The sequence below is a fragment of the Syngnathus floridae genome, chromosome 1, assembly GCF_059516105.1.
Source record: "Syngnathus floridae isolate MCC-2025c chromosome 1, RoL_Sflo_1.0, whole genome shotgun sequence".
Classification (NCBI taxonomy): Eukaryota; Metazoa; Chordata; class Actinopteri; order Syngnathiformes; family Syngnathidae; genus Syngnathus; species Syngnathus floridae.
This window is the reverse complement of record NC_142413.1, coordinates 12,590,913-12,618,537: the sequence shown is the minus strand read 5'-3', so window position 1 is coordinate 12,618,537 and position 27,625 is coordinate 12,590,913. Positions and strand designations below refer to the sequence as shown.

At 39.8% G+C, this 27,625-nt stretch overlaps 2 protein-coding genes across 2 annotated transcripts; one reads left to right on the top strand and one right to left on the bottom strand.

The window, feature by feature from the left end:
• Positions 1-468: 468 nt before the first annotated feature.
• tbx22 (T-box transcription factor 22) lies at positions 469-7,123 on the bottom strand. Its single transcript, XM_088381333.1, has 8 exons — positions 6,900-7,123; positions 6,509-6,707; positions 5,575-5,676; positions 5,112-5,286; positions 3,672-3,836; positions 2,952-3,016; positions 2,630-2,715; positions 469-2,544 (listed from the first exon to the last, which is right to left on the bottom strand). Exons 1-8 carry the CDS (start codon positions 7,111-7,113, stop codon positions 2,018-2,020), a joined length of 1,533 nt encoding a protein of 510 aa, XP_088237459.1. The 5' UTR covers positions 7,114-7,123; the 3' UTR covers positions 469-2,017.
• Positions 7,124-22,298: 15,175 nt separating this feature from the next.
• Positions 22,299-26,839, top strand: LOC148404153 (integral membrane protein 2A-like). Its single transcript, XM_088387287.1, has 6 exons — positions 22,299-22,515; positions 22,839-22,976; positions 23,906-24,091; positions 24,181-24,291; positions 24,810-24,954; positions 25,725-26,839. The coding sequence occupies exons 1-6, from the start codon at positions 22,450-22,452 to the stop codon at positions 25,817-25,819; spliced, it is 741 nt and encodes a 246-aa protein (XP_088243413.1). The 5' UTR covers positions 22,299-22,449; the 3' UTR covers positions 25,820-26,839.
• Positions 26,840-27,625: the final 786 nt, after the last annotated feature.

Here is a 27,625-nt window from a genome sequence, read left to right as displayed (position 1 = left end):
TCAATTAACTTCTTCCTGCTATTTCCACGTCCAGAAAGCATTAGCTCACCGTCATGCTCAGCCATGACAAGGTAATTGCTGTTTGGCTATGAGCGTTTGTCGGGAAACAGGTCATTTCCCCTGCTTTAGCCAAATCGAGATGCCCTCGAGGGAGGGGTGTGTGCCTTAAGACCAATCTGGACGTCTCAGACTTTCTCCATATCTTGTTCTGAAAATATTTGAAAGTGTCAGAAGAATTACTTTACTGGCTATTATGGAATCGCCATAGTAATAACGACAAGAATGACAACACAGCTGTTATAGAGGAGCCAGTGCTTGTTTAAATAGTCTTCTAAAATTAGAGTACCGTATGTCATTTCCTTGCCTTTCTGATTTGTCCTGTAATTAGTTCAGGGTTTTGTTCTAATTGGACTATTTTTCAGCAAGATCCCCATGTACAGTGCCATGAAAAAGTTTTTTGCCCTCTTCTCAAAAATGCTCCCCCACTTTGATGTTTAAGATATCAAAGAAATGTAAGTTTAAAAAATGTCACAGCACCAGACATAAATGTCACAAATAAAGGCATATGTACTTTCTCCCATTTATTATAAGATCATTAATTTGTTCTGTCTGCCTGTGTCAAAGATAATCAAACAAACACATGAATGAATAAATTAGTTTTTTGCCCAATAAGTGAAATTTGCTTGTTTCTACTGGTTCACTGAAAGAGTTCTCATGGCACACAAATGTGCCCTGGCACTCTGGTTAAAAATAACTTTTTCAAGTCACGGGTGTCAAACTCAACACCCGGGAGAGAGCAAGATCCGGCCCACCACATCATTTTATGTGGCCCACGAAAGCGAAACAAGCGTGTCAACCTTCATGAAGCTTGCTATAATATGTAGATCTATCAAAATTCTAAATTGCCATCTGCTTCTGATTTCAAAACTCATTATCCATCAGTTTGTTGTGTATTGTATATGTATATATGAGGAGGCGATTAAACATTTCTATGGTTTAATTCAAAACAGCAGTTTGGCCCGCAACAAAAAATGAGTTGACACCCCTGTTTTAAGCCACAAGTTGACTTTGTACTGTTCTTTTCCTTGACCTGCTGCAGAATCTAAGTTCTCTTCAACCAGAAATTTTGCCCGTCTCGTCCTCATTGAGGGATGTGAGGGAGGCCAGTAGTTCATTTGATGTTGTCCTGAGTTCCTTTGTGACCTCCTGGGTGAGTTATTGCTGTGTGCCTAGGTCCATGCTATTTCAATTTGTGGGTCGTGGTTCTCACCATGGTTTGTGAATTGGAAGTTCTTGTGACTTTTGTCAAAAGCTTTAGGAATGTCTTTGTCACCCTTTCTAGTCTGAGAGCATTTCTTTGGATCAAGGTATTTTATCCTGAGTTTTTACACAAAAGTTGTCAAAGGTTTGAGGAATGTCTTTGTCGCCCTTTCTAGATTGATAGCATTTTTTTGGATTAAGGTATTTTATTGTAGCTTTTTGTGCAATTTAAGTGATTTTATTGATTGACTCTAGTTAATCAGTCTTTGGTGTAACATATTAAAATAAGTCCAGAACTGGATTTTTCAGTAATTCACTAAAGTAGAAAATCCTTTGAAAAATGCTTAAAATTTACATTTTTGAATGGTGGTGCAGTGATTCTATATAAATCTAATGGTATACATATGTAGCGTATGTAATTAGTATAGCATAGACTAATGTGTCGGGCAGATCATTTCTCTGGTTAATTAGAGTGAACAGGTGTAAAGTTTTGTTTTTGAATTCATATAGTGAGGAGAGATTTCTTTAAGATTTGTTTTTTTGTTGCTTTGTTTGTCCGTTTGTTTGGTTGTTCGTTTGTTTTTGTTGTTGGGCATCACAGTTATAGTGTTCAATCTTCTTTTTAAATAAAAATAATCCCTTCAGTGACAGCTCTGTCTTGACTCCTTCTGATGTTCGGTCTTTGGTCTGTTTTTTTTCCCCCGAGTGCTGTACATCACTTTGCTTTGGCTTGTTACTCTCCTTGAGCTGGAGACGGTCAAAGACGGTGGTTGGCGGCCAGATGCCAAGAAGGTTGCTGCAGAAGGGCCTCTGTGTTGTCTTCGGCTAGTTTGGTGTGTTGGGATATAGTTGCGAGTTGAGGGTTCAAGGGGAAGCTATAACGGTAAACACAATATGGGCCAACACTTTCTGACAGATGAGGCATTAAAGAAGAAGCGGCTCTTTGAGGGCTGAGAGGGCTGGGGAAGGGTATTAAGCATGGGGGGCTTGATCGAGAGAGATCTGGATCTCGACAGTTGGGAAGTTTCTTTCCCTGGAGCATAGAGAAGAGTGGGGGGTCTTTTAGTGGAGACACTGGCGGCAGGCATCTGAATCTGTCTGCTCCCATGGCGGAGAAGGCTCTGGTGGCCAACGAGGGGCTGGTCGAAGTTTTTCCGTAGTAAGGCAATGCAAGAGTGTGAAGAGCAGTGTCCTGGCAGGAGAGCGAAAGAAGGGATGATGAAGATGAGAAGGGCAGGAGACTCTTCAGCGGGGAAGCGGTGCCGGTTGGGGACCCTAAGCTTCCTGTTGACAGGTGCCAAACAACGTGAATAAAAACAGCCTTGAAGGACAGACCAGAAGAAATCATTTAAGCTGCAGTCATGGGTACCTTGTAGCTGAATGGCAAATGGCTTAAAGTCCAAGCTGAGTGGGGTCCTCCAAGGGTAAGACTCCAGTAAACCATCCAACACTCCCCTATCCACACAAAGACAAACACATAAAAGCTATAGAAATAGGGGAAATCCTAATACCAGGTATTTAAATGTTAGCTGTGGGAGGTGTGACATTCTGCAGTGCCCATGCCAACTTTATTTAAGGCTTTTATATAGTGTCACGTTTCGGCGCTTCAGCTTAACGTCTCTCTTGGGCCCAGTAGTGGAGTCTTTTCTGCAGCTATAACACGTGTTGATGTTATGTGAGGCTTGCTGTACCTATTTCTTCCTGGATCCCTGAAGCCCTTGGCAAACGGGTTCCTGTCAATCTTCAGTTTTGTGATCTTGCCCAGACATGAAGAGAAGATGTGTTAGTTTGAATAAATTGTAGTTAAGCAACAAGATCAGTATTACAGCAACATACTAAGTGGCGGAGTACGCCAACTGATGGACAACATCTCCCACTAGCCTCCAGAGGGATCTGTCGTTTTATATATGGTTCTCAGGGATATTTTTTTTCACCGCCTTAATAGGCTCTGGACCCTAACTGGCCACCCCGCTCTTTAGTTTCTGTAATAATATCAAACCGATCGTAAAAGTGAATCCTGGTGGCGGACGTTTGTTACTGAAGGAAAATAACCAAGATTAGGGTCGACTCCACTGCACAGGGACACACACGCCAACACACACACTCCCGATGAGCAAACGGCGCCACTGAAATCCAGGACATTTTATGATGTTACGACATGGACGTGGGCCTCATGACCTTCAAGATCTGCAGATTAAAACTTGGTAAGGTCAGATAAACCAGAGCTGCTGACTGAATCAGCACAATAATCACTGGACATCTGCTTTTGGAATATATTTGGCACGGGTAGGACGGGGATTTTTTTTTTTTCAAATTGTAAATCAAACTGGGTTGCATAAAACTTTTCTATTTAATTACTCTGCAGACCATTTGAGCACACAATTGAATCTCGCTGTTTCAGCGAGTGTTACCTGTTGATTTTGATAGGCTGTGACGGTGGTGAACTCGGTTTCTGGGAAGGAGAAGCTGAACACTCCCTCGGCCGGCAACGACTGGATCTGGGACAAATCCATCCTCGGGTCATGCTGGATGATGTGCACGCGTGGCTTGTACTTATGCATGGACTGTAGAATTATCTGGATCAAAAGAAGGTGCTATCATACAGTAGCTCTGATTTCTGTAACTTAAACACAACATGGAAATGAGAACATGCAGATCTTATAGTATACTTATGGTATAACAATGTTTCAAAAAATAGCGGAAAAAATACCCCTCCTTTCTGAGTAGTTAAAGTGATCGAGTTTAGAAATGGAAATGAGGCAAATAGAAAAGTGAAGGAAGACAGACAACTTGATTTATCATAACAGAAAAAGCAAAATCATTCATCAACATTCAACTCTGTTAAAGAGTACAACAACAGTCATTTGCTTAGACGAGTATTGCTGATTGTCAACACATACGGCAAACTTTGCTTCAAATAATAAATTCATATGTAAGTTAAAAATCCTCTGAGAATATATAAATTTGACTATTTTGTTGGCCATTTAAGTTGGTTGAATTCCCAAACTGCAGTTCTACCAAAGAAAATAATAAATTTGGAGCTTATTCAGGGCTCTGATCATTATGGGACAATAGTTTTAAAATTAAGAACAATGTTGTGTTCATGATTTCGAGTTTGAAAATTTTAGAGTTGAGTTAAAAATCTAAAAACCAATAAATAATAAATTGATTAATTAAATTTCTAATTGAAAATGAAACATCTAACTTCCACTGTAACAAATCTTTAAGTTGAATCATTACACATACGGAAATTTCCACAAATTGCATTTGTTTGATTGTTGTATAATTTTGAAATCCTACCAGTTGCCTAATTCTTTCTTTGCTCATTTATTGTTATCTTGAGATGTAATTTTGTATTAGAATTCAGAATCAATGAATCTGCTTTTTTTTTTTTTTAAATCCTGCATTAAGGAGCCACACATTAAAAAAGGAGAGACCAAAGTTGTTCTTAATTAAGAAAATATAAGGACCCGTCCTCTGGCCATTCCGGCCGTCAACACAAAAATCAACATATTGAATTGGTCAACATAAAATCTCAATACTAATGAAATGAAATATATTTTTTAAATGAAGGGTTGCAATGACGTGTTACTTTCTACAACTAATATATCTTCCTGACTGTTTTTTTTAGATTAATTTCATAAGAATTGGCTAATTAAGATCATGTGGAAAAAAAAAACCTCTTTCTTTTGCTGTTTTGATTTCAAATATTAGAGGGTGGTTAAGAATCCCAAATTTTAGTCTCTGCCCATAAAGTACACAAAAAAAGAAACCAAACTTAGACTCATTTCTATAAGAGCCAGTAGGTTGTTTCCTAGATCTCTGTGTTGTTTGGGTCACAGTTTACTTACATGTCCCTTGTCGTCCATCTCGTTGTTGGTGAGTTTTACTCTGTCAAAGCTGATCACCTGACGCATCCACGTCTCGCCCGCGCACGGTGAGTCCGCGTGCACATAGAGCCTTGGTGAGATGCAAGAATGGTCTGTGTTTCCAGCCACCATCCACTGCGAGCTGTGGTAAACATACCTAGGGGGTGTATATCATTATTTTATATTTATATCTATTTCTATAGAAACACATTTAAGATTGCCATGTCGAAGTACTGAATTGTTGCGAGAGACAAATTTTCTCTGCGGTGACTGTCTCTAATATAACATATCGATTTCTTTAATGTACTTGCATGCATTAATATATGAAAAAATGAACATACTTTTTTTTTCTCAGACGCACGCGCACGCACACACACACACGCGCGCACAAAGATACCCACTCGCAATTGAACAGTTGATTATATATCGTCAACTATAAACAAACCTATAACGTTTAGAGTCTACGGGCATGATGTCCATTGCGATGTAATACTGCTGGCATGGGTCCAGATTCCGCACTTTGACGCGAACGGATGGAAACATTCTCCTGGTGTGAGGGAAAAATGCAATATGCAATTATACATATATAAATATACATATACACGCACACACATACATACACACTTTTCTTCTTTTCGCTCTGGGTGTTACGACCAAAATTCAGATCAAACGTTCAGGTCGGGGGCCCTGTGTGGGACATCAGCACTCCCCAGATTTATGACCTGTTTTCTCGGTAATTAAATTAACGGAACCCAGCTTTCAGTTAGGTAAGGCTTTAACTCATTTCAGCGGAAATAAAAGTATGGAGAACTGTATAGATGCGGTTCGTATTGTAGACTATACTGACTATAGTTCGAATATGCATTTGATAAAATAAAATAATAAATAAATGAATAATTAAAAGTGAGTGAATTTAAAATTAAATTTAATATGACCTGATATTAAATTTAATATGACCTGAAATTAAATGTAATATGACCTCAACCCATAGGCCTTATCCATTTTCAAAAGACAACTGTGTTTTACTTAACGACTTGCACCATCAATTTATATAGGCTATATTTGCGTTATGCTCTTTAAATTCTGTTTCAAACTCGATAGAATTACGCATTAAACCTGCAAAATATTTCTTGTGATCACTTGACGCCATTTAGTGTGACTTGTCAATTACCCCCCCCCCCCCCTTCCCTTTTCACTTTTTATTTTTAAGCAGACGCACTGTTCAATATATTACCAGAGAAATTGTTACATATTGTATTATAATTGTTTTTGGGTTCATGTCTCTAACGTGTTGACATATCAATTATGGGAAGTAGTGTAGGTTTGTGCACGCGCTTTCTTATAGGCCAATGACTTTTTATTTATCAAAAGCTGATTACCTTCCAGCTTTGGTGATGATCATTTCGGTGCCGATCTCAAAGAATCTCTTCCAGAGCTCTGAGCCCTGCAGCTCAACAAGCACCTCTCTTTGCGGAGTGCATTCATTCTCTTTGGGCTTGCTCGATAACACGGCCGATTCGGCCTCCGTGATCTGAAAATCCTCTTTATGGGTCTGGGTGAGCGGGCACTCAGTCGATCCTGCAAGCGAAACCATTTTCTCCTTTATCACGCGTTTTACTGTTTAGGCTACTTGACAACTATTTTCGTAATGCCATTAACAGTTAGGAAAGTTTATTTAAAAGTTTTACCTTTTTGAAAAAAAATAGTCCTATTTCAATTTTAGTTAAATCATTTTAGAAAAATCCATTCTAAATTTTGTATGTTCCTCACCAGAGAAGATGCTCGCGTTAGTGTCGGTGTGTCCACGTGAACTTGAAACGTGTTCCTCCGACGCTTTCATCCTCTTGCAGGGTTTCCCCACCAGCGCTTCGACGGAAAAGGCGTGCGCTTTGGAGCTGAGACCTTGCATTTTGGCGGACGACATCCGTCGAGGTTTGTCCAAACCTTGCCTTTGCACCCAGCGGCTTTTCGTATCCCGATTCATTCAGGAGCCATATAGCAGAACCTTGGCACCGCAAGGAGCTGCTGTCCCCTTTTGCTTCGGTTCCTTGGCGCTTGGTAATTAATCCGATTCCTTTCCATGTGTTCGTCAAGATGTTCCCCTGCATCCAAGTGAGTCCCTGATTGTTGACACGCCTCCCCTTGCTCACTACATTATCCCCTTCACCACTTCATTCGTTTCAGAGGTACCCCTTTCCTCTCCCTTCGTGCGTCACAGAGGAGAGAGGGAGGGGAGATCCAGCGCGCGTTCCTCCTACTACGTTTCAAATTATTATTCAGTCTTCTCAATTAAGATAAATGGAAAATCACGAATTATGGGCATCATATGAATTTCATCATGCAATTACATTTGGGAAATCTTTCCAAAGTCCAACAATCACCCAAGGGGCTAATATTTAATTTATTCTCACGTTGATTTTATATTTTTTATTTATCTTGAATAATACTGTAATTGAAGGCGAATTTAAATACTATACAAATCGCTTCAAATCAAACCAGTTATTCTCTTCTGTGAAGGCGTGCGCAGTTTTTGGTATCGCAAAGGTTTGTTTTTTTAGCAGACTATTTTGAAGCCGCAGTCATGAGTGCGTTTCATTGAATGAATTTTCCCGATGTATTTTATTTTGCCTAATCATATTTAATGTTTCTCCGTTGCTTTTAAGGCGCATATGCATAAATAAAGAGACCATTTTGGTGCACCAATGGTTAATTAGAGGTACAAATATTTTCGTCTGTTTATTCAGACCATCTGGAAGGTGAAATATCCCCCCATTTCTTTTGAAGCAAACATTTCCTATATATTAATTTGAAAACTTTCTTCCAAGTCGCCTCTTGTGCTCGTTTTTGTCGTGTAAAGTTCGGATTCATTTTTTCCCCCTCTTTGGCGGCGACCGGTGATTTTGTGCGCCAGTCTGGTTCTCATAAATGCGGAGATCAGATGAAGTTTGGCGCACTAGGGGAACTGGGCCGTAATGACAGCTCGGGATTATTACATTACTGCTCGACATGAAATAGATCCGCTTTACACAAATAAAAGTCGGCGCGGGCACTATTTAAAATGTTTTAAATCACAAGATATAATTGCTCTGAGGAGAAAACAAATGAGCGCTGTGTTTACAGCACGGTTGGTTTGGTTAGAGATGGAAATCTCTGACAACAGCCGGGAAATGGAGAACTATGACCAACAGAAATCACATGTTCTCTGTCATCATAACCCTGTTTCGGACCGCAGCTTGGATTTATGTTTATTCTCTCAAGTTTGTCATTTGCTTTCAAAGTGCATCCCAATAAACCTGCGGTCTATACGGGAAACGTGCAAGTAGAAATAACTTTGCACATGCCCTTCATGAACAAAGAGCCTATACGACAAATTGCCTGTAGCTCATATTTTGGGGAGATATTGTCTTCTAAACGGGCCATTGTGAGATTACTTAGTGTCAGTTGAATGATTCATCACAGACAGGAAGATTATTGCGGGTTTTTTATGATTCTTGATCCAGCACCAATCTGAATTTGTCGCATTCAGGGATGCTTGGGGGCACATGTTTCCTCTTATTACGCACAACAAAGTGGGGAAGCACGAGACTCAAATCTAATTTAACATGGGCCACAGGTTGCCATTAATGCTGAAGTGACTTAAAGAGCAATAAGCTCACTATTTGTTTTGCATCGTCGAACCGATGAGTAGTAACTCATCAGTTTTACACACTGTAAATCAACATGCCAGAATGGTTATTGCATTAAACACGTGTCCCCTGATAGAAATTAAAGGAGTTACACAAGTAATTTATTACATTGAATTTTATACGTCATGAGCAAATGAATTATTTCTACCTCGTAAGTGGTGTTTAGTGATTTCTTAATGCTTTGCTGTGATTTGCAATATTTTAGGGCAGTGGTGCCCCAACCCCTGGACTACGGACCGGTACCGGATCAAGAAAGAATAAATAACTTGTATTATTTTACACCTCGGGGATGTGCACAATAGGTTACTCTTGTTATGTTGTTGGCACGATGTTATGAGCATGCTGCAAGTAAAGTTGCATAAAATACACAGTGGATTCACATTTATTATTATATGATACTGTGGTGTTCGCATACAGAATTTCCCTATGGAACGGGTGTGTTGGGATGGTGGTGTTTGTGGTAGCGTACTTCTGTTGTTCTTCTGCGATATGATTTCCTGGAAAGACGATGACGTTTAGGATTGTGGTTGTGATTGTTGTTTTGCGGAAATAGGATTTTAGTTCAAACACGGACGATTTTTTGCAAAGAAAACGTCAATGCACAATGCACAATCTGTGATTATTTGATTTATTGATGCTTTCGACATTTTATTCTGATTTTCTAGAATCGTTTTTAGAAGTTTTCTCTGCAAAAATTGTGACGTCATCAAACACCGGTCCGTCAAAATAATGTCTGACAGTAATGCGGTCCGTGGTGCTAAAAAGGTTGGGGACCACTGTTTTAGGGTATGACTTTGGGAATTTTCAGTTTTCCCTGAACAACCACAATTGTGGAGTCAAACGTTATTGATGTTGGAAAGATTGCTGGTCTTTGAATGGTTTGAGGTCAGGGCTCTCATGTTCACCCATGCAACCCAAACTCTGTTAGTTTTGTGCACACTTGGGGGACAGTAATGTTAGAAAGGAACGGGCACTGTTCACTCAAAGTTGAAAGCGGTAATTACCGGAAAAATATTGGTAAGATTTAGGTTTCAGAGGGCACTCAAGCTACTACTATACAATATAGCAACTACATTATTGATCTTACTCTTGGATTGATTGACTACTTCAGAAGTTCATATTCTCTTCAGCCCTACAGAAAACTCTGAATGTGTCTTTGCATTTGCTGCAAAGATGTCTGTATAAATACCAACATACTCATTCAATCTAATGAGCTCCAATACAAGAACTTTATCAGATATACTTTTTACAACTGCACTCACCCTTGTCCCCACGGGGGTCGCGGGCGTGCTGTAGCCTATCCCAGCTGATTTCAGGCAGTAGGTGGGGACACCTTGAACTGGTTGCCAGCCAATCACAGGGCACACATAGATGAACAACCATTCATTCTTAAAATCACACCGACGGACAATTTGGAGTGGTCAATCGGCCTACCATGATTCATGACCTCTACACAGTGAGGTGGACGTACTAACTAGTTGACCACCACGTCGCCCAAAGTGGTTTAATACAATTGATTTTATTTCCAGTTTGTAGATTATTCCATTTCCAGTGAGCTCTCAACATTCATATTTTAGCAGTCTCAATAGGCTGTTCTGTAGAGTTAGTTCAGGATAAGATCCAACTATAAAGGTGTAAAAAAGTATCAAAAGTTAAATTTGTAACAAAATTGCGGGTGTCTTTTTTGTCTATACGGTTTCCTTTGACATTTATGCAAACACAGTCAATAAATGAGTGTTGTTACGAGAATGAATTTACTTGATTCACTTGGCTATAATGCACTTGCGTGTCTCTGCTTATGAACTGGTGCCCAGCAGTAATCACAAGCAAACTGGCACCCACAGCAGGCATCTTTCTCCACTTTTAGCGAGCACATGCACACCAAAATAAAGCGTGAATGTGAGTGTATAAACAGGCGTGTCTGTCTGTTGCTAAGTGCTGAGTGGATGTGACGGGACCTCCTGATGGTTTGTTTTAACTTAGGTCCTGATGCTGAGCTGTTAGTATGTGTTTGTGTGTCGGCGAGTGTGAGGGTTATTCTGGGCATGGGCTGCCGGAGCGGATGCCCGCTCGCTGCCAAATGTCAAACTTCCAGCAGCCGTCAGCTGTAAAATATGTGGAGTGTTTGAGTGTGCATGTACACTTAGTATATTGTGGCAATAATGACACATATGTCTGTGTTGAACATAAAGTTTCTGACTTTCTCCTATTCCTTTTTGAACACGTGATCTATGCCCAAGTATGATAAAAATACATAATATATAGATATAATAATAATTATATCTATATATATATATGTGTATATATACACGTGTGTGTCTGTGTGTGCGTGCGTGTGTGCGTGCGTGCGGGCGTGCGTATGTTTATGCGTTCAGATGCAATCAATCAATTCATCACTTCGAACTCATCTGGTGCACACTTAATATGCTGTTCTCATTGTTTTCAACAGCTGTTCCTTCAGCCAACATATTCAGTGTTTGTTATTCACTCTGGCACTCGATCATTTTGAGACAGTATGCCAAAACCTCCAGAGTAGATTTGGAAGAATGATGAAATCAAGAAGAGAATGCATGCAGTAAAAGCTTGCTGCATGACTGATTAGGGTGACAAATTCTTATGACCTTGGCATTTCATCAGTTGCATGCATGTGTGTAATGTCCCATCTGTAACTCATAAGCTCCCTCCTATCCCTGCCTTGCTGATCCAGCTGTCTGCACAATTTCTTGACACAATGCAGCAGTACTACAGTAATGGGGGAGTTAGTGTAAGCTGTTGTCATTTGGTGCACACAGTGGTTCATTGACCCTTGATTTTCTGTGAAAAATTGTCAAATGCTCAGGCCTATTAACCTCTTACTTGAGGAAAAATCTTCTTGACTGCTGCGTAATTATAAAGAAATCAGCAGGAACTAAATATAAAAAACTTCCTGCTTTGTTGACGTTTTAGTATATTTTGGAGTGTGTTGGTGAAAATGTTTGCCCATGCATCCTGAAGTCATGGAATCTGGACGCAAGTAACAACATGACTCCAAAGCGTTTGATAGTGTGCATACTTTATATGAAAATGTTGTTTCTTCTTTTCCTTGATTCCCCATTGTCTCAGGAAATTATTGTTTTCTGGTTTTTGATTGGCTAAACTGGCCTTCCAGTTAGGGTCGCACCTGCTTTGACATATGTTTGCCTAAAAAACTATTTAACAATGTATTATCTGTTTTCGCTGGTTAATGTAAGTGGTGTGCATCCCAGTGTTTTCATAATTTTTATTGTTGCTGGATCTTTGGCAATAAATATGAGTTCTTGTCAACATGACAAATGTTTTAGAACCGCAGCATAGCGTATCATTCAATATCCAGTGAGCCATGAAAAAAAATCACAAGGTTTCCGTTACTTCAATTGAGCAATCACTTTTTTTTGGTCTTTCAACCACATGGAAATATTAAATGCCTGCCATAGTCTTTTAATATGACTACACTGTTTTTACTTTTTAGCTCTTTGAAGACTCTTCAGATTTATGGTTTAGTTTAATTTTGGGAGCATGACCAAAAATTGCAGTAGTTATCCTCTCTAGAGACTGAGCTTGTGATGTATACTTTAATGTACAACCTCTGTGCTCCAACGACAGGCCTGTGGGCTGGCAGCGTTCAGCTAGCCTTGTACTACCTTTCCCCTTCCCACACTTTGGAGAGATTTAATGGCTCATATGCCAGGGCAACCAGCCTTTTACTGGTTGTGTGTGTCTGCCTCTCCTTGGCTGAAGGAATAAGGAGTGACGAGGGTAAGAGGAAAAGAGAAGAAGAACCTCTCTGCCAAGGCGCAGGCGCTTCTCTCACCGCAAGTGTGTTGTGAATTATCATAACCCTCTTTTGTCTCTTTTTCCTAAGCCTTTTCTTTGGCCTTGCTCACCCTCCCCTCACCCTATTTAGACACATGGAGATCAGCGTCCGTCCACAACAGTTTCTCATCCTAATCCTGGCTGCATGTTTTTCTCTTTTGTTTGGATTGCTAATTATTTTTGAAGAAAATGGCTTTTCTCTCTCTTTTCCCCTTTCTGACTGCATGGCACTAACTATGTGGTAAACGATTGTGGTTCAAAGAAACGAAAACAGACGTAATTGGTAATGAAAGTCAGACTCGGCATCTCACTCGAGAGGCTCCTTGTTCTCGGCTCCCGCTGGTGAAGGCTAAGACGGTCTGTTTTGTCAACTCGGACTCTAATGCAAAAGGGCACAAGGATCCACAAGGCTTTGGCAAGTTGGGAATAGATCCCTGGGAATGTGTGTAACTACCAGGACTTCCTTCCAGATGAATGTGAGTGGGTGGAAAAGCAATTCACAGAGTGTTAGAGTGTAATTTTCTAATATCATAATGTAAAGATAGTACAATCTATGATGTTTGGGTGAAGTAGTAATTCCCAACAAGGCTGCCATCGTAATGTAAACACACTGTTAGCAGACTGAAGCGGGATTTGAAAGAGCTATTTTTCATGCACGCTTAGCAGACATAGTGATAATTTAGGAGGAAATCCATTGTTTTTGTGTGTGGTACAAAGTTGTTGTCGAACGTACTGTCACATACGCCTTGGTATGTTTTTCTACCACTGAGAGCAATAATTCGGCACACTTTTTTTTATTGTAGCATCACCGCAGTGGAGGGAAATTATTTTTAGATTGCTCTGATAAATGATGGGTTTCATATATCTCCATGTGGCTGGGTGGAGAAGTGAAAATTTAGGAGAATAGAAAGCCAGTGGAGCCACAAACTCTTTCAAAACAACATGTGAAAAATCAGCAGTTCTTCGACAGTTAGCTTGTCATTTTTATTTGACTCTTCAAATGGTCACAGCGGTTGTCTTTCAGGCCTGGCCTGCTTGGATTGGCTTTTGGCAGCAAGACGCAGGCCTGGCCCCGGTTAGCACACTTATTATCATCATCACCATACACTGTAATTCTCATGTCAATCATAGCTGGGAGCAAAGCAGACCCGAGGTGAGATGAGCTGCTTAGAAGGGGCCACTGTCTGAGGTGAAGGGCTGGGAGGGGCAGGGGCTGCCCTCTGAATACTTCCAGCAGGCCCTAATCAAAACTTTCATTGCTGGGTCTCTCTAAAATGGGATTATAGGGTAGGATTTGTTTGATACAGGGACACTCTGAGCTGAGTCTGAGCTGGAATGGGTGTTGTGCAAGTAAGAGTGACCTCTAACGAAAGGTTGAACTGTCAAAAAGTGGAAAGTCTGGGTTACAATTTAGATGGTGTGGACTAAGCATAGAAAGGGAATTGGGAAATACCAACCATATAGAAAGAATTTGTCAGAGTTTTTGAGCGAGCAGTTTTCAGGGAACCATATCTGGTGATTTAAAATTATGGCAATAGAAACGTGATTTTTTTTGCATTCAATCAGTAAAATTGTTATTATATTTTAAAAGAAAGTCTTCTCTAAGATTTTTTTCATTCAAAGGTATTTTGATGAGTGCCTTATAAAGGGTAAAATTATGTAAATCGAACATTCAAATAGATCATTACAGTATGCATACATTTCAGCGAGATCAATAAAATTAGCAGTCTGAGAGACTTGCACATCGAGCGATACAAAATAAACCAGTTGAACTTCTACGCAGTGTGTGGGGTTCAATGACAGCTTTTTGTGAGTCCGTTGGTGTTGCTACAATTCAAAATTGGAATCACCACTGAATAATGATGCAACGTCAAAGATGAAACGGCACAAGCTTTAAAAAAAAAACAGCCTTTCACACATTTTCCTACAGTTCAAAATAACCGCAAATTCAGTGTAATGCCCAAGTCATACTCTTGCCAATGACTCAAGTTCAAGATCCTGTCTGTCGATATAAAAATACTCCCACCTAGACACTGTTGAAATGACTGATATCAAATGTACTATATTAGATGGATGGATGGATGGATGGATGGATGGATGGATGGATGGATGGATGGATGGATGGATGGATGGATGGATGGATGGATGGATGGATGGATGGATGGATGGATGGATGGATGGATGGGCGGACGGACGGACAGAGACAGACAGACAGACAGACAGACAGACAGACAGACAGATAGATAGATAGATAGATAGATAGATAGATAGATAGATAGATAGATAGATAGATAGATAGATAGATAGATAGATAGATAGATAGATAGATAGATAGATAGATAGATAGATAGATAGATAGATAGATAGATAGATAGATAGAAGGATGGACGGATGGACGGACGGACGGACGAATTAAACGATCGATCGATCAATCGATCTCAATCTGTGTGTTTCTGTATCTAACTGCTAGCGCCTGAATTTCCCCCCGGGATCAATAAAGTATCTATCTATCGACGTATTTTAGACTGAATGGTGTTAAAGGCGCTAGAGAAATCCAGCAAAGTAATCCTCACAGCACCTTAGCCCTTGTTCAGGTGAGCGAGAGAGCGATGCAGCATGTAGGTAACAGCATCCTTCCTCCACCCCCACCTTCTCATGATACGTAAATTGTAGAGGGTCGAGAGCATGTCGTACCTGAAGCCTGAGGTGGTGAAACAGCAATCGCTCCAAAGTCTTCATCACAATCAGCGCAACTGGCATGAAGTCATTCAGCTGTGGGGTTGTGGTTTCTTTGTGACACGGACAATGCACAATGTCTTCCACACTCATTGTTAGACTCAGGTTGAAGATGCATTGTAGCGGGTCACCCAGCTCCAGAGCGCAGGCCTTCAGCAGACGTGGAGTTACATTTGAATTTATTTGTGTCCACATTCTCGTTGCATATAGCTTAAAGTACTTCTGATTCTCGATAGCCGTTGAGGAGATACTTTAAATTAGAGATTAAAGAAACGTTAATTTGAACAAAAGCATGCTATTTCAATCAAAAGCACAGTTGTTGCCCTTTTTGTGCCAAAGCACAGTGGAATAGAAACGCTCTAATACTCTGACACACTCACACATGCGCAAACACACACACACACACACACACACACACACACACACACACAGGCATGCATGCGCATACACAGCTTGCCTGCCCACATGTGGTTTGTATCCATGATGACTGAATGCCTTGTGGTTTACGTTCTATCAGGACTTTAAAAAATGATTTATGTATTAGTGGCTCCCGCCTTTATTTAGTTAATGAGCCTCTCTGTCAGTGTTAATAAAGAGATGCACTATCAGTCTGGAAACACTGCACACACTAATGGATTACTGTCATGCTAAACAATAACATATCCTGCAAAGAAGGCTGGAAGTGTTAATGTTCTGTTATTTTGTTGTAAAGACATGAAATAAACTGATAAACCTTTCTTCTGAGTCAAACTAACGCTTAGGCCCCCTCCATTAATCACATTTCATAAAATGTTGCTTGTCTGAAGATGAAAATGAGGAATTGAAGAATTGAAGATGGGAATGAAAAGAGTGACACATGAGCACTCTGGCAGTGAACTGCGTTTATGTGACATCATTTTGTCTCCTTCTGGATCCAATCAGGCCATCCGACCACTAATGGCACCTGATAGATTAATGACTGGAGAGAGAGAGAGAGAGAGAGAGAGAGAGAGAGGGAGAGAGCGAGAGAGAGAGAGAGACAGAGAGAGCGAGAGAGAGAGAGAGAGAGAGAGAGAGAGAGAGAGTGAGTGTGTGTCTGTCCGTGTGTGACTGTTGACTGTGTGTCGGTGTGTCTGTGGGGGTCCATAGAAGGTCTGTAATCAAACTGCTTGCAAATTAGCGCTCCATAACTACATCCTGACCAGGTCTTAGACTTCTGAAAGGCAGGAAAGTCCTCACAGAAAATCAAGCAAGCACATGTGTACACATACTGCATGCACAAGCAGGCGATCACTTTCTTTCATCGCATCATAATTGTCCTTTTTTGTAAAATACTGAATTTTGACCTGGTGAGAAATAACTGTGGTGGTATAGATGTCACATAAATGTAGTGACACATGCATTGGAATGCTTTATCAAGGAAATTATTTTTGAAATTGTTTTGGGCCACATGTGTGTCATGTGTGTTGTGTGGTCTTTTAATAGTAATATTTGAAATAATACTAATACAACCACTTTATAGTAGTTAATAATAATAATAATAATAATAATAATAATAATTATTATTATTATTATTACTATGTTATACTATTATTTTTATATTATTATTATTTATATTATTATTATATACATACAGACATATGTACGTACGTATGTCTGTCCGTCCATCCGTCCATCCGTCCATCCGTCCATCCGTCCATCCGTCCATCCATCCATCCATCCATCCATCCATCCATCCATCCATCCATCCATCCATCCATCCATCCATCCATCCATCCATCCACCCAATACATACATACATACATACATACATACATACATACATACATACATACATACATACATACATACATACATACATACATACATACATACATACATACATACATACATACATAGCCAACAAACAAACAATTAAATTTTCTTTATATGTACTGAATTATCATGTAATTAACTAAACTCATTTGTCGCCATGTGACATGGCAAATTTTCAGAAGTTCGACTCTTCCCTTGCTTGATTGCATGAAACTGGACAGGTCAACATGTTTCCTTTACGGATTTGCTCATTTCCTGAGTCTCAACTAGCTTATAGTCGTATCTCGACTTTTTGTGAAGCGCCACGTGTGCTGGCTATTCACTCATTTGAGACTAATTTAGGAACGACTTCACACAAACATCCAGAAAGCCGCTGTAACTGAATCCTGATCTGCGTGCTGACATCCTGCCTTCCCGACCACCAGCACCAGTACTCCTTCAATGTGGGACTACGTATTACGTTTCCCTGAGGGGTGTCAAGCATTGAGGATAAAACTTAAAGTAGAAGACATGCAGGGCTATTCAAGAGCGAAGGTAGCTTTAGAAGCCGATACTTACAGGAAAGACTCATTTGTCACCCTTGTCTGAGAGCCATATGTGACAACCCAGACTCTGTATGTGCGGTATGGATCATGTAAGTGTGATACAGGGAGGTTTGTCTTTGAAGGAGCATCACTATTCGGCACCACATGTGGACAAAGATCCGTTCCCCCTCCGAGTCTCCTTCTCTCAGCAACCACATCTCCTCCAAAAAAACACATGGACCTGATAGTGGTTCCACATGAAGAAATGTCAGCCATTTTATTAAGCAGAAAGCAGTACTGAACAATTTGGCCCATGCTAATCTTTTAGTATGTTCTTGTGTCTTCATCTGACACATTCAGGCTCACATGTCTAATAATAAAACAGATGCCGGATGTGTGTGTGTGAGCGTGCGTGTGTTTGTTTGCGTGGTGAGTGATGTCATGGGCAATATCATCTTTTTTCACACACAGCAGCAGAGTTTTGTGGTTTGCTGACCAAGCACGCATGGAGCTTTTGTGTGTGCTGCTGCATACACATGCAAAACCAGATGTCTGTATGATGTGAATTTAATTATTTTTAGTGGACATTTCCTACATGTCACAGGGAAATGTTGGCATTCTGTACACAATTATGATGTCCACTGCATTGTGTGCACAAAAATGTAAATGTTTTGGGTTTGGTCTGAAGAGGATACAAATCTACCTAAAATGTCAGGTAGATTGATGGGGAGTGTAATCTGCTGTTAATTAAAACTCCTTCAAGCACCAGACAGTGTCTGGTCTTGTCACTTCTCTGTCACTCCCTTCCATCCTTCTTCCATTTTCTCATCAATTCAACCACCTTTTCTTCTTGCCTTCCTCTGTTGTGTGGGGTGCTGACAAGCCATCAGGATTAAACTGTAAGAGGATACACACATAAAGATAGTCGGTCTGATTTTAATTAAATTGTAAGAGGACACACGCATAAAGATAGTTGGTCTGATTTTGATTTAAATCCCTCTCTGCTCACACTTAAATAAACAAATCTGATTTGATCTAATGAGCAATTTGACCCCACCCAAGCTGCTTGAGAAACGGGTTGGCCGATAGTTGTTAATGTTAAAAATGTTCTATCAATTCAAAGATCCTGTTTGTTGAGGTCAATAACAAGGACATCTCAACCGTGGACTCCGTGATTTTGAAGGAACTAATTTAACCCTTGTGTACGTACACGTGTACATTTTCAACATCTTAATCATGGAATCCATAGCAGTGACATCTTTGGTATCGCCCACAACCTTAAAGTGGACATCAACCCACAAATTGTCTCTACAATAATATGTTGTATGTGCCCTCACTAATCTAATCACGGCATTCTGATTAATATTGCATTTGTGGAATATAAATTGAGGAGCAAAACTCACACATTTTTATGCCTGCCAGACAACGGCAATTTTGCCGCTTGCTGTCGGCTGAAAATGACATCATCAGCTTCAGAAAACTGGTGAGCCATGATTGGTTGTGACCTGAGACTGGCAACTGTGTTTTCCTTTTCAGTCGACAGCAAGTGGCAAAAAGGCCGATAATTGAGATGGATAAATACAGGTGGAGTTTGCCTGTTCGTATTCCACAAAGGAAACATAAATCAAAACACAAAACACAGATTATCTTTGTGTGTAGGCCGTTTTAATTTTTTTTTACGTTTTTTATGTTTTACTATTACTGTTAATGTTGGAGCTTTGTCTTGCGGCGTGTGTGTGCGCGCGCACGTGTGTGTGTGTGTGTGTGTGTGTGTGTGTGTGTGTGTGTGTGTGTGTGTGTGTGTGTGTGTGTGTGCGTGCGTGCGTGCGAGTGTGTCCATGAATACATGTGTGGGCAAGTTCTCAGATCAAACATAGCGTAAGACGAGCCCATAAACAAGGCTTCGGGACCATTTAGGATTATTGGCGAAAGTGGTAGGGGCTAAGAGGAGAAGGACTTGGGTACAGAAATCAGCTGGTCTGTTTATGTACCTTTCAGTGGTGATTACCGGTCCAATCTGTCTGTTTAACAGAGGAAATATCATAGCCTGGTGGAGTGCGTGTGTTCGTGGGAGATTCTGATGGTTGCATTTTATATAAGAACTGGAGAGATGCCACACTTTTGCAAGGAATTAGAGCGTCGGTGGAGCAATAAGTGTTTATTTATTCATACGTACAAGCCTAACTAAGCCCACAGAGTGTAAGCAGAGGACCACCACAGACTAGGGAATTGAGTATGTGTCAGACATATACATACTGTAGTGCCATGACTCGAGCCAGTGGTTCCACACAGTGCAGTGAAAGCTGTTTCTTCGGGCAGCAAGAATACTGACAAGTCGTGGCCAGGAGACAGCACTTTTGCCAGGTCAGTTTACAGAGTGGCGTAGTCCCAGAGATGAATAGGGAGTATTATGCTCACGAAGTGGTTGTTTAAATTCATTAAAGTTCACAATTAACTCTTTTTTTGTTTGTTGCTGTTGCGTACATTGCTGCTTTAGTTAAACAGAATGGATAAAAGTAGTTGTAGAAAGTAGTAAACAAAACAATGTATGGATGCTGTGTCACCCTAAATGGATGTATGTGTATCTACAGTATTAATTTCAGTTCTATATTTTATTCTATGTAAGAAGAATATTTGGGTGATTTTTTGTTTGTTTGTTTGTTTGTTTGTTTGTTTGTTTGTTTGTTTGTTTGTTTGTTTGTTTGTTTGTTTGTTTGTTTGTTTGATTTAGTGGCTGCAACAACAAATAGTGGGATTAAAAGTAAAAGTGCATGCTCAGGGGGAAAAAACATCTAATCACAGTCGAGCAATTATCCTCTGTTATGAAAGGGAAAGACACAATGAGGCAGAAAAATCAATTTGATAAGTTTTTGTTTTATCAGCATCTTGAAACTTTTATCATACATTTAATGAATACATAGAAATTAATGCAGACTGGCAGTGGAACAAATGAAGCAGAAAATTGTCAATATGATCATGTTTTTTTAAAATTTAATATTATAATAATTCATACTTCGTGCACCCATTTTCAAGAACATCGTGACCTAGTCGCCAGTCAGCAGATTGTCCAGTGCATGAAAAGTCTGATCTACTCTGCCGAGTCATGTGTCATTGAGTCCTCTTCATGCATCTTGCCTCCAGTACAATTCAAATGGTTTTACTACGGCTGTATGTGAATGTTTTATAGTGGGCGGATGTATTCTTTGTGGGCACTTTGAGAGTGTTAAAGAAAAGTGGGCGTCATATATATCTCATCATCATCATTATTATTATTATTAATCCTAATTTTTGATAGCAGATTGACAGTTATTCTACTGTCATGTATTGCAATCCCGAATACAGGAGGTGACTGTTAAAATAAATAACAGTAGAGTCCATGTAGAATTCCCACACCACCCACTGTTATCTTTCCATAATATACTGATATCCTGGGTGCATTATAAAATAAGAATAAAATAATGGCATACTTTCAGCCACTTTAATGTTGAAAATGAATTTAGAATGAAATTGGAAATTATTTAGTGTAGTTGAGCAGAATATTTTACATTTATGCATTGAAATTTTTTCCTTACATATTTCACATTAAGCAAACAGCCTTTTCACCAATACAATACATAATAAATGTTTAAACACATCATTATATTTTAACTCTTTTTAATATGTTACACATACACAGGTATTTCCACAACATTAACCACAAAAGAAAAACTCCAAAATATGTACACATAAGTGTATGCATATGTCCTTAGCCGCATTGTAGTTATAGTTTCCTGCGGAGGGCCATTATGACTGTCAACCCAAATAAATGTATGAACGCCTCATATTATATACAACGTAAGCTACAAAACAAACTGACAAATAATTCGTTTTCAAATCAGACCAGTGAAAACTTATAGTTTAAAAAGAAGATTTTTAAAGGTGAAGACAATTTGCAATTTTAGTAATGACATGAATTTGATGCAAATATGTCTGCGTGGGCCACATAAAATGATGTGGCGGGCCGTATTTGGCCCCCGGGCCTTGAGTTTGACACCAGTGCTCTACATGATACATAGACACATTTAATTATTAAATGATGAACATCGACGCAAATGACATGTCTTTGGCTCACAGCAGAGTAACTGTTTGAAGTTTCGGTGAAGTTATAAACACAACTTGGTTGAACAAATTGATTGAAAGAAACATTTTGCTCAATGACATATTCAACGTAAACATCCAGGAGCTTCGCGTGCATTACAGACGAGCTTTCTGCTGTTCTCTGTAATTATTCCTTTCGACGCGCGAGTCTTCTAATGAAAAATCTGCGCCTTATGTCAATTGAGAAACACTGCGAGTGTCGTGTACATTGTTGTCATTTTGTGGGTTAAACGTTTTCATTGGAAACCACAAGGAGGCGCCAAATACAACAAAACATTACAAATCATATTAATATACATAAAACGCAACGGGCGTGGCGACTGATAACACTTTGTTGTTCAGCTACCAGTATGACGAATATTGTTCTAATTAGCAGCAGAGTGCTCGTATGTACGTTCATTATTCATTGTGAAATGAAAGAGAATCAGAAGCTGCCATTTTTAATCCCAGCGAGCCTCCCACGGCCACCGGAAGTGCTGCATATTAGGTTGAGGCTGCAAAGTGCGTCACAGAACAGAGCTTGTGAGAATTAACACTCCAGTCCAACAGTCCGGCACCGAAAGCAACGCATATTTACTTCTTCTTTTTGGAATACAACGTGTTTGTGGCGTGATGGTGAAGATCGCTTTCAACCCGGCTCTGGCGCAGAAAGCTCTCGTCAAGGAGCCCGTTGTGAAGGTGAGCGACAGTGTGTGCGTAGAAGTAACTGTTAGCAGGCCTGTACGTACTCGCTCCGTTGCATTTCCACCCTGCGCAAACAGTAGTTGGTTGCAAACACATTTGCACCCGGTGCATCGCGTCCGTTCCATGCAGATGACGCCGAATTGTATGACGAATAGAGTAGTGTTTTCTGATTCACGTGTGCGTGTACGATGAATAACCTACGTGCATCTTTTCTGTTTGTGTGTACGTGTTTTCTGTGTGTGTGCGTGTGCGTGTTTGTTTTTGTTTGTGTGCGTGCGTGTGGGTGTGCGTGCGTGTGGGTGTGTGCGTGCGTATAGGACCCCGAGCTCGCTACTGCTCCGGTGGGCATCGCTGGCTCCACAGGTCGTTGTTTGGTCACTCTGCTGGGCATTGCCTTCATCCTCAGTGGACTCATCGTCGGGGGTGCATGCCTCTATCGCTATTTCACTCCGAAGGTAGATCTATCTATCTATCTATCTATCTATCTATCTATCTATCTATCTATCTATCTATCTATCTATCTATCTATCTATCTATCTAGCTTCATAATTTACACTTAAATTCTTTCCCACTCGATGGCAGGAGGTACGGTTGGGCGTTCATCCACCCGTTTATTATTTATTTTTATTGTTGTTTTTGTTTAGTGTGCCTTCATTTGCCAATGTAAATTGTGTGCCTCGGCTCATTCAAGGATAAGAGACAGACTTGCATAAAAAGCCTCTGCTCAGTTAATTGTGGTTTGGCTCCCCCTGGTTGCTTATTATGAAGGCATAGAGCTACAGTTAAGAGACAATTTTACTAAAATAAAGTTTTACATATTTGAGAATAAAGTAGTACATTTACTAGATTAAAATCGTTAAATCTCAAAAATAAAGTTTTATTTATTTACGAGCCTTTTTGGTTGGTGGCCTGTACAACGTTGGAGCGAGCCTGCCTAAACCACCAGTATATTTATGATATAGTACGATGTTTCAAATTAATGAATATTTCCTATTCAGGGTCTTCAGTCAGTATTATTTAAGCCTTAAAGACAATGTTATTTCTGTGGTGTTAATTTATTCACAGTTCTATGTTTTTCCATAGTTTGTATTAATGTTTATTTAACAATTTCTGGTCTTTATATATTGTTTCAGTTATTACTTATAAACGGATTTAACTTGATGCTCAAATGTGTGCAGCATGGAAAAAAGATGATGATCAATTTAAGTGTGGATAAAACTCAAACTGCCTATTATTTTCTGTTTTCAATCACGTTTTTAACATCCAGCAAAACAATTCCCTGCTGCTCTTCCACTTGGATAATGTGGGCTCAAAAGTCAAAATCCTGCTGCAGCCCATTTTTTCCCCTTTAGAGATGAAGTTTGCTCTTGCCTGTGTCGTTTAGAGGCTGTATCATGGCGCCATGCAGTTCAGCGATATGTCAACCGTTGGCGATGCAGAGAGGCAGCCTTACTATCTCCCCCGGGTGGAGGAAGAAGTGGAGATTACTGACAGCATGGCTGTCATCAGCGTCCCACCTCCCCGTTTCAGGCCTGGAGACCCTGCTTACATCCTCCATGACTTCAACAGGGTGAGCAAGGGATACAAGTCATGCATGGAAGGTGCCTGAGCTGGATTTTGATAACCATCTGATGCATGCCTGTGTTTTTGTGCCAGCAGAAGCTTACAGCATATCTGGACTTGACTCTGAAGACTTGCTTTGTGATTCCCCTAAACACTTCGGTGGTGCTGCCTCCTCAAGATCTCATTGACCTCTTCTCACAGCTGATGGTGAGTTTGATGGGAAACAAAAACTGGAAGTAAACTCCATTGACTGCCCCATAATAATAATAATTTAAAAAAATATCCTGGGCTAATCCAGGGATTTAGAATAATAATTGTGTAGTATATTCAAAAAAGTCAAATCGTGTGTGTAAGTTGTATTTTTTTAATGTTATTGAATTATTGTTTTTTGTTGTTTTTTTTACAAATAAGAATAAAAATATCTTATAAGGATAATTTCTCTGATTAATAGTTCTTCTCTAGTAGGCTACATATTGGACAAATATTTATTTGTAACATGTATTGCACATTTCAAACGGTACCAAAAATAGATTTGATCAATTGAAAATTATATCTGAGACTTCAAAAAATTACAATTTAATAATATGTCCACTCGTAGTGCCAATTTGTTTGCCTTCAGTTACTGTTAGGGCATTTATAGTTTTATTTAAAAGAAAAGTGGTGTAATGCTGTTAATGAAATCGTGTGGGATGCAATTAAACCAAATTCTTGTGATTCTGTCCCAGTCCGGCTCGTACCGTAGCTACCTGGTGCAAGAGGACCTAGTGGTGACTGAGCGCATTGAGGACATCAAGCCTCTGGGCTCCTACATCCGCAGACTGTGCGCTGGCAAAGAAACCTACAAAATGGAGCGTCGTGCCAGCCTCCCAGGTCTGAACGTAATCTTTTTTTTTTTTTTCCAGCGTTAAAAAAGCATGTTTGCATTTTTAACAAGGTTGCTTCTACTTTCAGCAGTTTTATATTTATTCATGCTCTTTTGTTGATTGTAGAAGAGTCATAATAGTATTGTCCATTATTGAGGAGTTGTATAAAATAATATCCAACAGTCATAAGCAGCCTCCTAAACACGACGAGATGTTCTCTCTTAGGGCAAACGGCTTTCATTTTTTTGCCATGCGGCATGAAAGAGGCTATAGGCAGACGCATGCACACACACACACACACACGCGCACACACACCGTGTGTGATGAAATAAAAACAGTGTGGGACATTAGCATTGCAGGCTGTAGTACTGAGAGGTGTACAGCACAGTTAGATTCTTTTAGCAAACAGGATCCAGACAAAAAAAAAAATGAGCAGCAGACTTGGAGAATTGTGAGCAAGGAAGTTGGAATATCTTGTGAGTGGATTAAATTGTTTACAACTATCTAAGCGACACCTATGATAGCATTTAGAAGCCAACACAACCACTGTCAGTCAATAGATTGACTGGCAATTCCACTCAATAGAAACTTTACTAACCACTAACCATTGCATGGTAATATTTTTGACAATATGTAATATACACAGAAATGTGTACGAATTGTTAGGGAAACAAAGTTCTGTAGGGTACCAGCTCTGTGAATGAAGATCTGCTGTATGTTAGTATGGCTAAACTTCTTCGTCTGGAGGTGACGCAAAGGCATTATCATGTCTTCCAGGTGGAGGCATCCAGAAGCGCTCAGCAGAGGAGTGCTTCACCTTTCATCATTTTGAAAACAGGTTCGTAACTGAGACTCGGATCTGCAAGGCTTGATGGGAGCGTTGTCCGAGTGTGATAGTGATAACCTGAGCGACGGAGGCAGAGAGATGGTGGGAGGAGGTGACAAAGGGAACAGGCTTCAGCTGAAATGTTAACAGTTGTATTTAAGTGCAGCTCCAGAATTGGTTTGCATTCTTTGCTTTAACCCTCAGTGATGTGTTTTAGTCTCCTCTGCTACATTCCCTTAAACCTCTAATGGTCTTAGATTTCAACTATTAACCCACCGTCTTGTGCAAAAAAAAAAAAAAAAACAGACCTGCGTCCTCCAGTTAACTGAGGATTTACAAACCATTTGTTTCCTGTTTTTAGTTTCTGTAGCTGCCTTCAAACTCCTTGTTGTTATTCTTCTGTATTTCAACATCTATATTACAGCAGACCTGTATGTGTTAATTGGCCTACTGTCGCACACAGTCGTAAAGCTACTCGTATACTTATGAGATGTAAAGTATACCATTGTGGGTTTTGTCATGTAGTAGTATGATAGCACACATTACCTTGGACATGTTCCAGTGTCTTTACATAGAAGCACAAATCCAGAAGGCACGTCCCTGATGTCTCTGATGGACTGCAGTCGTAGAATGTTTATTTCATGACAACATACCTGAGAACAGTGTAGGTGCATAAATAACCTGTGTGTTAAACCTCATTTGCGTTTTAAAGTCCCCAATGTTACAAAATATATTTTGTTCTGGTAATAATCTGAATTATAATCTCATTTATGTTGTAAAATTATGGAAAGAAATCCTTGGGTATGGTCTAATTTTTCAAAAATCACATCTATTTTGGATTTCTTAAAGATATAAATATGCTTTTTATAAGTGCCCCAGTGGTACCGACTACTAATGGCATTCTTACATGATGTCTGTCCAGAAAGACACTCAAACATGAAGGGTATTTGGAAATGTTTGGCCATCCCCCCCCTCCCTCCCCAAACAATATATGATTATTGAGCCACGTGTACAGCCATTTAACTGATCTCACTTTGTTTGGTGATTAAAGCTGAATTTAACTTTCGTTTCATGTGTTTGTTCGTCATTATTTTCTAAATAAAAGAAGCGTTTTGGAAAGTGACAATAACCATTTCATTGCCCTCTTAACAATCATTAGTTATACACTGGGTGCAGAATTATTGGGCAAATTGTACTTTTGAGGATTAATTTTGTCTTTGAACAACTACAACTACTGCTCTTGGTCAACCAAAATGTTAATTAACTTTAAAATTTAATATGCAAGACAGTAAAAGAGATTCTGGCTTTCTTGGTAAAAATTTAGTGTGCCAATTATTTTGGCAACTATTAGTGTGCAGAATTATTACGCAACTAAAGTAACAATAGAAAATTTTCCAACTCACTTGCATATTTTCATTGGTTGAAGTGAGAATAATAGCTCAAAATTTCATCACTAGTACAAAACAGTGCAGACGGCCATTGCCTGCCAGGTCGAAATAGCCGACTGGTTAGTGACGTCGGCTTTTAGTCGGTAAGAACTTAGTTTGATCCTAGGTGTGCGCATATACCTAAATGTGCTTTTAGAGTTGGAACCTCGCTTTGTATGCGTTTTTTTCATTCATTAGGGAAAAAGCTTAAGTGAAAGTGAAAAGTACCACACCCGCCTTCACCCCCACCTCCTGATTGGCTGTTTAATCTGTGACGTCATTCGGACACTCCATTAGGTACACCGCCATTTTCAGGTGTACCTAATCACAGGCCACTTCATTAGGGAAAAATCATGGTCAAAGCTTCACGGAAAGTGAAAAGTGCCACACCCGGCCTCACCCCCACTTTTTGATGGGCTGTTTGA

What these genes read in the sequence shown, in the direction of transcription:
- tbx22 (XM_088381333.1), bottom strand. Translation starts at nt 7,113, where the DNA reads ATGAATCGGGATACGAAAAGCCGCTGGGTGCAAAGGCAAGGTTTGGAC. An exon ending in AGATGGACGACAAGGGACAT is followed by an intron (nt 3,837 to 5,111) that starts GTAAGTAAACTG and finishes CTTTTGATCCAG; the next exon opens with ATAATTCTACAGTCCATGCA. An exon ending in ATTTGCCATTCAGCTACAAG is followed by an intron (nt 2,545 to 2,629) that starts GTACCCATGACT and finishes ACCTGTCAACAG; the next exon opens with GAAGCTTAGGGTCCCCAACC.
- LOC148404153 (XM_088387287.1), top strand. Translation starts at nt 22,450, where the DNA reads ATGGTGAAGATCGCTTTCAACCCGGCTCTGGCGCAGAAAGCTCTCGTC. An exon ending in TCAAGGAGCCCGTTGTGAAG is followed by an intron (nt 22,516 to 22,838) that starts GTGAGCGACAGT and finishes GCGTGCGTATAG; the next exon opens with GACCCCGAGCTCGCTACTGC. An exon ending in ATCGCTATTTCACTCCGAAG is followed by an intron (nt 22,977 to 23,905) that starts GTAGATCTATCT and finishes TGTGTCGTTTAG; the next exon opens with AGGCTGTATCATGGCGCCAT.